The sequence below is a fragment of the Cherax quadricarinatus genome, chromosome 81 (assembly GCF_038502225.1).
Source record: "Cherax quadricarinatus isolate ZL_2023a chromosome 81, ASM3850222v1, whole genome shotgun sequence".
NCBI classification, from domain to species: Eukaryota; Metazoa; Arthropoda; class Malacostraca; order Decapoda; family Parastacidae; genus Cherax; species Cherax quadricarinatus.
In genome coordinates, this window is record NC_091372.1 from 17178818 (window position 1) to 17191253 (window position 12436).

General features: G+C 40.8%; 1 protein-coding gene across 2 annotated transcripts in view; it reads right to left on the reverse strand.

Annotated features, from left to right (window-relative positions):
- The window catches only part of LOC128706306 (uncharacterized), a 160609-nt gene that overhangs the window by 93545 nt on the left and 54628 nt on the right, over positions 1-12436 (reverse strand). For both annotated transcript variants that reach the window (XM_070102475.1, XM_070102477.1), the window contains exon 5: positions 1395-1550. In XM_070102475.1, the coding sequence (XP_069958576.1) occupies positions 1395-1550 (156 nt within the window). The remainder of the gene's footprint in view (positions 1-1394; positions 1551-12436) is intronic.

Genomic DNA, 12436 nt, shown 5'->3' on the forward strand with positions numbered 1-12436 from the left:
TTTTGAAACAGTTCCACACAAGAGATTAGTGCATAAGCTGGAGGACCAAGCAGGGATAACAGGGAAGGCACAAGGTGTCAGAGTGGGGGCCTGTGACAAGCGGGTTTCCACAGGGGTCAGTCCTAGAACCGGTGCTGTTTCTGGTATATGTGAACAACATGACAGAAGGAATAGACTCAGAAGTGCCCCTGTTTGCAGATGCGAAGTTTATGACAAGAATTTAATCAGAAGAGGACCAGGCAGAGCTACGAAGGGATCTGGACAGGCTATAGGCCTGGTCTAGAAACAGGCTCCTGGAGTTAACCCCACCAAGCGCTAAGTCATGAAGATTGGGAAGGGCAAAGAAGACTGCAGTCGGAGTTTAGTCTAGGGGGACAGTGACTACAAACCTCACTCAAGGAAAAGGATCTTGGGGTGAGTATAACACCGAACACATCTCCTGAAGTGCACATCAACCAAATAACTGCTGCAGCATATGGGTGCCTAGCAAACCTAAGAACAGCATTCCGACATCTCAATGAGAAATCGTTGTGGACTCTGTACACCGTGTATGTCAGGCCTAAACTGGAGTATGCAGCACCAGTTTGGAACACACTCCTAGCCAAGTACGTAAGGAAATTAGAGAAAGTGCAAAGGTTTGCACTTTCTCTAATGTCCCAGAGCTAAAGGGCATGTCCTACGAGGAGAGGTTAAGGGAAATCGAGCTGACGACACTGGAGGACAGGAGAGATAGGCGGGACATGATAACAACATAAAATATTGAGAGAAATTCAGAAGGTGGACAGAGATAGGATGTTCCAATGATGGGACACAGGAACAAGGAGTCACAATTAGAAGTCGAAGACTCAGATGAATCACAGGGATGTTAGGAAGTATTTCTTACTCATAGAGTAATCAGGAAGTGGAATAGTCTGGGAAGTGATGTAGTGGAGGCAGGACCCATACACAGCTTTAAAAAGAGATATGATAATGCTCATGGAACATGAAGAGTGACCTAGTAGCTACCAGTGAAGAGGCGGGGCCAGGAGCTGTAACTCGACCCCTGCAACCACAACTTGGTGATTACAACAAGGTGAGGTGAGTACAAACACACACACACACACACACACATCATATATATATATATATATATATATATATATATATATATATATATATATATATATATATATATATATATATATATATATATATATATATATATATATATAAAACCTTAACCTATATTAGATAAATATACAAGGTTACCTATCATTTACGGAGTCCTCTTTTTGCATGCCTAAAAAATACACTTGATAATTTTCAATGTGAATTTAAAACAATTCTAACTTACTTATATATCAGCTGAAGGTAAAGGCAGAGATATCAACAAGCACATGTGTTGCAGTACTCACTTGCAAAGCATCGTGCAACATGGTGAACAAGCTAGGTTGTGACGATGGCATGTCCTGCCACTTCACAACACTCTTCAGTAAGTTATAGAATGCTCTTGAACTTGTGGTGTCTTCTATGTTGTAGACGTCCTTCGGGTCGTTTATGTTCGTGGGAAACTAAAGACGTGTAAAGTTGTATTAATAAGGAATGGAAATACGACGTCCTTCGGGTCGTTTATGTTCGTGGGAAACTAAAGACGTGTATAGTTGTATTAATAAGGAATAGAAATACGACGTCCTTCGGGTCGTTTATGTTCGTGGGAAACTAAACACGTGTAAAGTTGTATTTAATAAGGAATGGAAATACGACGTCCTTCGGGTCGTTTATGTTCGTGGGAAACTAAACACGTGTAAAGTTGTATTAATAAGGAATGGAAATGCGTAAATATTGAAAAAATAAGCACGTAAGGAGAAATAATCAGACAAGGGTATAAGAGCATAAGGAAAATAAGTACATAAAAATAAGAACATAAGGAAAATAAGAACTTTAAAATAAGAACATAAGGAAAATAAGACAAAAATAATAACATAAGGAAAATAAGACCTTTAAAATAAGAACATAAAGAAAATAAGACCTTTAAAATAAGAACATAAGGAAAATAAGACCTTTAAAATAAGAACATAAGGAAAATAAGACCTTTAAAATAAGAACATAAGGAAAATAAGAAGACAAAAATAATAACATAAGGAAAATAAGAACATTAAAATAAGGACATAAGAAAAATAAGACCTTTAAAATAAGAACATAAGGAAAATAAGAACATTAAAATAAGAATATATGAAAATAAGAACATTAAAATAAGAACATAATGAAAATAAGCACATAGGGAAAAATATTCACATAAGGAAAAATACGCACATGTGAAAAATAAGAACATAATTGAACATAAGCACATAAGGAAAACTGATTAGGTAATAATTGCAAAACTTGTCGAGGTTTTGTAAGTAGGTAATTGATTCTTATTTTATCGTCCATTCTGGACTCCAAACTGCGTGAGAAATATTGTTTAAACACCTTGGACGTGCGGGAGATTTCCAGTCTCAGACCGAGCCGAGGCCTGGTCTCAGACTGAGCAGCGGGGGCGTTGACCCCCCGAAGCCCTCTCCAGGTAAGCTTCTTCGATGGTTGTTGTGGTGATAAACTCTGGGAGTCAACTGGAAAAATATATTCAACATATTGGTGATGAGGGGCTTTTGATGCAAGAACTTGGAGTTACCCTCTGTTTTCCTTGGTACTTGGAGCTACCCTCTGTTTTCCTTGGTACTTGTAGTTACCCTCTGTTTTCCTTGGTACTTGGAGTTACCCTCTGTTTTCCTTGGTACTTGGAGTTACCCTCTGTTTTCCTTGGTACTTGGAGCTACCCTCTGTTTTCCTTGGTACTTGGAGTTACCCTCTGTTTTCCTTGGTACTTGGAGTTACCCTCTGTTTTCCTTGGTACTTGGAGCTACCCTCTGTTTTCCTTGGTACTTGGAGCTACCCTCTGTTTTCCTTGGTACTTGGAGTTACCCTCTGTTTTCCTTGGTACTTGGAGTTACCCTCTGTTTTCCTTGGTACTTGGAGCTACCCTCTGTTTTCCTTGGTACTTGGAGCTACCCTCTGTTTTCCTTGGTACTTGGAGTTACCCTCTGTTTTCCTTGGTACTTGGAGCTACCCTCTGTTTTCCTTGGTACTTGGAGTTACCCTCTGTTTTCCTTGGTACTTGGAGCTACCCTCTGTTTTCCTCGGTACTTGGAGCTACCCTCTGTTTTCCTTGGTACTTGGAGTTACCCTCTGTTTTTCTTGGTACTTGGAGCTACCCTCTGTTTTCCTTGGTACTTGGAGCTACCCTCTGTTTTTCTTGGTACTTGGAGCTACCCTCTGTTTTCCTTGGTACTTGGAGTTACCCTCTGTTTTCCTCGGTACTTGGAGCTACCCTCTGTTTTCCTTGGTACTTGGAGTTACCCTCTGTTTTCCTTGGTACTTGGAGCTACCCTCTGTTTTCCTTGGTACTTGGAGTTACCCTCTGTTTTCCTTGGTACTTGGAGCTACCCTCTGTTTTCCTCGGTACTTGGAGCTACCCTCTGTTTTCCTTGGTACTTGGAGTTACCCTCTGTTTTCCTTGGTACTTGGAGCTACCCTCTGTTTTCCTTGGTACTTGGAGCTACCCTCTGTTTTCCTTGGTACTTGGAGCTACCCTCTGTTTTCCTTGGTACTTGGAGCTACCCTCTGTTTTCCTTGGTACTTGGAGCTACCCACTGTTTTCCTTGGTACTTGGAGTTACCCTCTGTTTTCCTTGGTACTTGGAGCTACCCTCTGTTTTCCTTGGTACTTGGAGCTACCCTCTGTTTTCCTCGGTACTTGGAGCTACCCTCTGTTTTCCTTGGTACTTGGAGCTACCCTCTGTTTTCCTTGGTACTTGGAGCTACCCTCTGTTTTCCTTGGTACTTGGAGCTACCCTCTGTTTTCCTTGGTACTTGGAGTTACCCTCTGTTTTCCTCGGTACTTGGAGTTACCCTCTGTTTTCCTCAGTACTTGGAGCTACCCTCTGTTTTCCTTGGTACTTGGAGCTACCCTCTGTTTTCCTGAGTACTTGGAGCTACCCTCTGTTTTCCTTGGTACTTGGAGCTACCCTCTGTTTTCCTTGGTACTTGGAGTTACCCTCTGTTTTCCTTGGTACTTGGAGTTACCCTCTGTTTTCCTTGGTACTTGGAGTTACCCTCTGTTTTCCTTGGTACTTGGAGCTACCCTCTGTTTTCCTTGGTACTTGGAGCTACCCTCTGTTTTCCTTGGTACTTGGAGTTACCCTCTGTTTTCCTTGGTACTTGGAGTTACCCTCTGTTTTCCTTGGTACTTGGAGTTACCCTCTGTTTTCCTTGGTACTTGGAGCTACCCTCTGTTTTCCTTGGTACTTGGAGCTACCCTCTGTTTTCCTTGGTACTTGGAGATTCCCTCTGTTTTCCTTGGTACTTGAAGCTACCCTCTGTTTTCCTTGGTACTTGGAGCTACCCTCTGTTTTCCTTGGTACTTGGAGCTACCCTCTGTTTTCCTTGGTACTTGGAGTTACCCTCTGTTTTCCTTGGTACTTGGAGTTATCCTCTGTTTTCCTTGGTACTTGGAGCTACCCTCTGTTTTCCTTGGTACTTGGAGTTACCCTCTGTTTTCCTTGGTACTTGGAGTTACCCTCTGTTTTCCTTGGTACTTGGAGTTACCCTCTGTTTTCCTTGGTACTTGGAGCTACCCTCTGTTTTCCTTGGTACTTGGAGCTACCCTCTGTTTTCCTTGGTACTTGGAGCTACCCTCTGTTTTCCTTGGTACTTGGAGCTACCCTCTGTTTTCCTTGGTACTTGGAGTTACCCTCTGTTTTCCTTGGTACTTGGAGTTACCCTCTGTTTTCCTTGGTACTTGGAGCTACCCTCTGTTTTCCTTGGTACTTGGAACTACCCTCTGTTTTCCTTGGTACTTGGAGTTACCCTCAGTTTTCCTTGGTACTTGGAGTTACCCTCTGTTTTCCTTGGTACTTGGAGTTACCCTCTGTTTTCCTTGGTACTTGGAGTTACCCTCTGTTTTCCTTGGTACTTGGAGCTACCCTCTGTTTTCCTTGGTACTTGGAGCTACCCTCTGTTTTCCTTGGTACTTGGAGCTACCCTCTGCTTTCCTTGGTACTTGGAGTTTCCCTCTGTTTCCCTTGGTACTTGGAGTTACCCTGTTTTCCTTGGTACTTGGAGTTACCCTCTGTTTTCCTTGGTACTTGGAGTTACCCTCTGTTTTCCTTGGTACTTGGAGTTACCCTCTGTTTTCCTTGGTACTTGGAGCTACCCTCTGTTTTCCTCGGTACTTGGAGATGCTCTCTGTTTTCCTCGGTACTTGGAGTTACCCTCTGTTTTCCTCCGTACTTGGAGATGCTCTCTGTTTTTTTCGGTACTTGGAGTTACCCTCTGTTTTCCTCGGTACTTGGAGCTACCCTCTGTTTTCCTCGGTACTTGGAGATGCTCTCTGTTTTCCTCGGTACTTGGAGTTACCCTCTGTTTTCCTCCGTACTTGGAGATGCTCTCTGTTTTCTTCGGTACTTGGAGTTACCCTCTGTTTTCTTCGGTACTTGGAGTTACCCTCTGTTTTCTTCGGTACTTGGAGTTACCTTCTGTTTTCTTCGGTTAATACCTGTTTACCTCCCGTTCCAACATTCTGTATGATTCTTAAGGTTTTAACTTCTCATTGAATTTAATAATAATAATAACACAGATGTCGTGACTCATGAAATCGTAATGACCTGATTGCAAACAAACCATACCACGGGCGGGGCTTGAACCCGCGATCAGTGACTCATAAAATTCTCTTGTCTGTTGTGAGTCGAATATTTAACATAACTTGGTGTTTTAGAGAAGTGTTGATTCTGTTATGTCCACACAGCAACACGAATTAATTGTGACATAAGAGGCGCGTTAGTTTCTCTGTCTCCTAATATCGTAATTATTTTTCCCCTGTAATCTACCTTGTGCATAATTACTATCGCATTTACTTTCCTATCGTAAGGTGAAGTCCAGGATATTTCCTTAATTCATGGTATAACTTAACAAATCTTTGAGGACAATTGTGTTGCAGACGTCTGAACAAAGCTCAGACCTCGATGGCATAGTGGATACAGTGACACGTACGTTGTGTTGTCTCTTGAGGCAGGATAATGTGCCGTGGGGTCGAATCCTGGCCTGCTGCAGTTTGATATATATATATATATATAGTAGTAGGTTGGTAGACAGCAACCACCCAGGGAAGTACTACCGTCCTGCCAGATGACTGTGAAACAAAAACCTGTAACTGTTTTGCATGATGGTAGGATTGCTGGTTTCTTTTTCTGTCTCATAAACACGCTAAGATAACAGGGATATCTTGCTACTCCTACTTACACTTTGGTCACACTTCACAGACACGCACATGCATATATATATATACATACATCTAGGTTTTTCTCCTTTTTCTAAATAGCTCTTGTTCTTTTTTATTTCTTCTATTGTCCATGGGGAAGTGGAAAAGAATCTTTCCTCCGTAAGCCATGCGTGTCGTATGAGGCGACTAAAATGCCGGGAGCAATGGGCTAGTAACCCCTTCTCCTGTATACAATTACTAAAAAAGAGAAGAAGAAAAACTTTATAAAACTGGGTTGCTTAAATGTGCGTGGATGTAGTGCGGATGACAAGAAACAGATGATTGCTGATGTTATGAATGAAAAGAAGTTGGATGTCCTGGCCCTAAGCGAAACAAAGCTGAAGGGGGTAGGAGAGTTTCAGTGGGGGGAAATAAATGGGATTAAATCTGGAGTATCTGAGAGAGTTAGAGCAAAGGAAGGGGTAGCAGTAATGTTAAATGATCAGTTATGGAAGGAGAAAAGAGAATATGAATGTGTAAATTCAAGAATTATGTGGATTAAAGTAAAGGTTGGATGCGAGAAGTGGGTCATAATAAGCGTGTATGCACCTGGAGAAGAGAGGAATGCAGAGGAGAGAGAGAGATTTTGGGAGATGTTAAGTGAATGTATAGGAGCCTTTGAACCAAGTGAGAGAGTAATTGTGGTAGGGGACTTGAATGCTAAAGTAGGAGAAACTTTTAGAGAGGGTGTGGTAGGTAAGTTTGGGGTGCCAGGTGTAAATGATAATGGGAGCCCTTTGATTGAACTTTGTATAGAAAGGGGTTTAGTTATAGGTAATACATATTTTAAGAAAAAGAGGATAAATAAGTATACACGATATGATGTAGGGCGAAATGACAGTAGTTTGTTGGATTATGTATTGGTAGATAAAAGACTGTTGAGTAGACTTCAGGATGTACATGTTTATAGAGGGGCCACAGATATATCAGATCACTTTCTAGTTGTAGCTACACTGAGAGTAAAAGGTAGATGGGATACAAGGAGAATAGAAGCATCAGGGAAGAGAGAGGTGAAGGTTTATAAACTAAAAGAGGAGGCAGTTAGGGTAAGATATAAACAGCTATTGGAGGATAGATGGGCTAATGAGAGCATAGGCAATGGGGTCGAAGAGGTATGGGGTAGGTTTAAAAATGTAGTGTTAGAGTGTTCAGCAGAAGTTTGTGGTTACAGGAAAGTGGGTGCAGGAGGGAAGAGGAGCGATTGGTGGAATGATGATGTAAAGAGAGTAGTAAGGGAGAAAAAGTTAGCATATGAGAAGTTTTTACAAAGTAGAAGTGATGCAAGGAGGGAAGAGTATATGGAGAAAAAGAGAGAGGTTAAGAGAGTGGTGAAGCAATGTAAAAAGAGAGCAAATGAGAGAGTGGGTGAGATGTTATCAACAAATTTTGTTGAAAATAAGAAAAAGTTTTGGAGTGAGATTAACAAGTTAAGAAAGCCTAGAGAACAAATTGATTTGTCAGTTAAAAATAGGAGAGGAGAGTTATTAAATGGAGAGTTAGAGGTATTGGGAAGATGGAAGGAATATTTTGAGGAATTGTTAAATGTTGATGAAGATAGGGAAGCTGTGATTTCGTGTATAGGGCAAGGAGGAATAACATCTTGTAGGGGTGAGGAAGAGCCAGTTGTGAGTGTGGGGGAAGTTCGTGAGGCAGTAGGTAAAATGAAAGGGGGTAAGGCAGCCGGGATTGATGGGATAAAGATAGAAATGTTAAAAGCAGGTGGGGATATAGTTTTGGAGTGGTTGGTGCAATTATTTAATAAATGTATGGAAGAGGGTAAGGTACCTAGGGATTGGCAGAGAGCATGCATAGTTCCTTTGTATAAAGGCAAAGGGGATAAAAGAGAGTGCAAAAATTATAGGGGGATAAGTCTGTTGAGTGTACCTGGTAAAGTGTATGGTAGAGTTATAATTGAAAGAATTAAGAGTAAGACGGAGAATAGGATAGCAGATGAACAAGGAGGCTTTAGGAAAGGTAGGGGGTGTGTGGACCAGGTGTTTACAGTGAAACATATAAGTGAACAGTATTTAGATAAGGCTAAAGAGGTCTTTGTGGCATTTATGGATTTGGAAAAGGCGTATGACAGGGTGGATAGGGGGGCAATGTGGCAGATGTTGCAAGTGTATGGTGTAGGAGGTAGGTTACTGAAAGCAGTGAAGAGTTTTTACGAGGATAGTGAGGCTCAAGTTAGAGTATGTAGGAAAGAGGGAAATTTTTTCCCAGTAAAAGTAGGCCTTAGACAAGGATGTGTGATGTCACCGTGGTTGTTTAATATATTTATAGATGGGGTTGTAAGAGAAGTAAATGCGAGGGTATTGGCAAGAGGCGTGGAGTTAAAAGATAAAGAATCACACACAAAGTGGGAGTTGTCACAGCTGCTCTTTGCTGATGACACTGTGCTCTTGGGAGATTCTGAAGAGAAGTTGCAGAGATTGGTGGATGAATTTGGTAGGGTGTGCAAAAGAAGAAAATTAAAGGTGAATACAGGAAAGAGTAAGGTTATGAGGATAACAAAAAGATTAGGTGATGAAAGATTGAATATCAGATTGGAGGGAGAGAGTATGGAGGAGGTGAACGTATTCAGATATTTGGGAGTGGACGTGTCAGCGGATGGGTCTAGGAAAGATGAGGTGAATCATAGAATTGATGAGGGAAAAAGAGTGAGTGGTGCACTTAGGAGTCTGTGGAGACAAAGAACTTTGTCCTTGGAGGCAAAGAGGGGAATGTATGAGAGTATAGTTTTACCAACGCTCTTATATGGGTGTGAAGCGTGGGTGATGAATGTTGCAGCGAGGAGAAGGCTGGAGGCAGTGGAGATGTCATGTCTGAGGGCAATGTGTGGTGTGAATATAATGCAGAGAATTCGTAGTTTGGAAGTTAGGAGGAGGTGCGGGATTACCAAAACTGTTGTCCAGAGGGCTGAGGAAGGGTTGTTGAGGTGGTTCGGACATGTAGAGAGAATGGAGCGAAACAGAATGACTTCAAGAGTGTATCAGTCTGTAGTGGAAGGAAGGCGGGGTAGGGGTCGGCCTAGGAAGGGTTGGAGGGAGGGGGTAAAGGAGGTTTTGTGTGCGAGGGGCTTGGACTTCCAGCAGGCATGCGTGAGCGTGTTTGATAGGAGTGAATGGAGACAAATGGTTTTTAATACTTGACGTGCTGTTGGAGTGTGAGCAAAGTAACATTTATGAAGGGATTCAGGGAAACCGGCAGGCCGGACTTGAGTTCTGGAGATGGGAAGTACAGTGCCTGCACTCTGAAGGAGGGGTGTTAATGTTGCAGTTTAAAAACTGTAGTGTAAAGCACCCTTCTGGCAAGACAGTGATGGAGTGAATGATGGTGAAAGTTTTTCTTTTTCGGGCCACCCTGCCTTGGTGGGAATCGGCCGGTGTGATAATAAAAAAAAAAAAAAAAATATATATATATATATATATATATATGAATATATATATATATATATATATATATATATATATATATATATATATACACTATAAATATATATATATATATATACATATATATAATATATATATATATATATATATATATATATCTATTTATATATTTATATATATATATATATATATATATATATATATATATATATATATATATATATATATATGTATATATATATATATATATATATATATATATATGGGTAGTAGGTTGGTAGACAGCAACCACCCAGGGAAGTACTACCGTCCTGCCAGATGACTGTGAAACAGAAACCTGTAACTGTTTTGCATGATGGTAGGATTGCTGGTTTCTTTTTCTGTCTCATAAACACGCTAGATAACAGGGATATCTTGCTACTCCTACTTACACTTTGGTCACACTTCACAGACACGCACTTGCATATATATATATACATACATCTAGGTTTTTCTCCTTATTCTAAATAGTTCTTGTTCCTCTTTATTCCTTCTATTGTCCATGGGGAAGTGGAAAAGAATCTTTCCTCCGTAAACCATGCGTGTCGTATGAGGCGACTAAAATGCCGGGAGCAATGGGCTAGTAACCCCTTCTCCTGTAGACATTTTACTAAAAAAGAGAAGAAGAAAAAGTTTATAAAACTGGGATGCTTGAATGTGCGTGGATGTAGTGCGGATGACAAGAAACAGATGATTGCTGATGTTATGAATGAAAAGAAGTTGGATGTCCTGGCCCTAAGCGAAACAAAGCTGAAGGGGGTAGGGGAGTTTCAGTGGGGGGAAATAAATGGGATTAAATCTGGAGTATCTGAGAGAGTTAGAGCAAAGGAAGGGGTAGCAGTAATGTTAAATGATCAGTTATGGAAGGAGAAAAGATAATATGAATGTGTAAATTCAAGAATTATGTGGATTAAAGTAAAGGTTGGATGCGAGAAGTGGGTCATAATAAGCGTGTATGCACCTGGAGAAGAGAGGAATGCAGAGAAGAGAGAGAGATTTTGGGAGATGTTAAGTGAATGTATAGGAGCCTTTGAACCAAGTGAGAGAGTAATTGTGGTAGGGGACCTGAATGCTAAAGTAGGAGAAACTTTTAGAGAGGGTGTGGTAGGTAAGTTTGGGGTGCCAGGTGTAAATGATAATGGGAGCCCTTTGATTGAACTTTGTATAGAAAGGGGTTTAGTTATAGGTAATACATATTTTAAGAAAAAGAGGATAAATAAGTATACAAGATATGATGTAGGGCGAAATGACAGTAGTTTGTTGGATTATGTATTGGTAGATAAAAGACTGTTGAGTAGACTTCAGGATGTACATGTTTATAGAGGGGCCACAGATATATCAGATCACTTTCTAGTTGTAGCTACACTGAGAGTAAAAAGTAGATGGGATACAAGGAGAATAGAAGCATCAAGGAAGAGAGAGGTGAAGGTTTATAAACTAAAAGAGGAGGCAGTTAGGGTAAGATATAAACAGCTATTGGAGGATAGATGGGCTAATGAGAGCATAGGCAATGGGGTCGAAGAGGTATGGGGTAGGTTTAAAAATGTAGTGTTAGAGTGTTCAGCAGAAGTTTGTGGTTACAGGAAAGTGGGTGCGGGAGGGAAGAGGAGCAATTGGTGGAATGATGATGTAAAGAAAGTAGTAAGGGAGAAAAAGTTAGCATATGAGAAGTTTTTACAAAGTAGAAGTGATGCAAGGAGGGAAGAGTATATGGAGAAAAAGAGAGAGGTTAAGAGAGTGGTGAAGCAATGTAAAAAGAGAGCAAATGAGAGAGTGGGTGAGATGTTATCAACAAATTTTGTTGAAAATAAGAAAAAGTTTTGGAGTGAGATTAACAAGTTAAGAAAGCCTAGAGAACAAATGGATTTGTCAGTTAAAAATAGGAGAGGAGAGTTATTAAATGGAGAGTTAGAGGTATTGGGAAGATGGAGGTAATATTTTGAGGAATTGTTAAATGTTGATGAAGATAGGGAAGCTGTGATTTTGTGTATAGGGCAAGGAGGAACAACATCTTGTAGGAGTGAGGAAGAGCCAGTTGTGAGTGTGGGGGAAGTTCGTGAGGCAGTAGGTAAAATGAAAGGGGGTAAGGCAGCCGGGATTGATGGAATAAAGATAGAAATGTTAAAAGCAGGTGGGGATATAGTTTTGGAGTGGTTGGTGCAATTATTTAATAAATGTATGGAAGAGGGTAAGGTACCTAGGGATTGGCAGAGAGCATGCATAGTTCCTTTGTATAAAGGCAAAGGGGATAAAAGAGAGTGCAAAAATTATAGGGGGATAAGTCTGCTGAGTATACCTGGTAAAGTGTATGGTAGAGTTATTATTGAAAGAAGAGTAAGACGGAGAATAGGATAGCAGATGAACAAGGAGGCTTTAGGAAAGGTAGGGGTTGTGTGGACCAGGTGTTTACAGTGAAACATATAAGTGAACAGTATTTAGATAAGGCTAAAGAGGTCTTTGTGGTATTTATGGATTTGGAAAAGGCGTATGACAGGGTGGATAGGGGGGCAATGTGGCAGATGTTGCAGGTGTATGGTGTAGGAGGTAGGTTACTGAAAGCAGTGAAGAGTTTTTACGAGGATAGTGAGGCTCAAGTTAGAGTATGTAGGAAAGAGGGAAATTTTTTCCCAGTAAAAGTAGGCCTTAGACAAGGATGTGTGATGTCACCG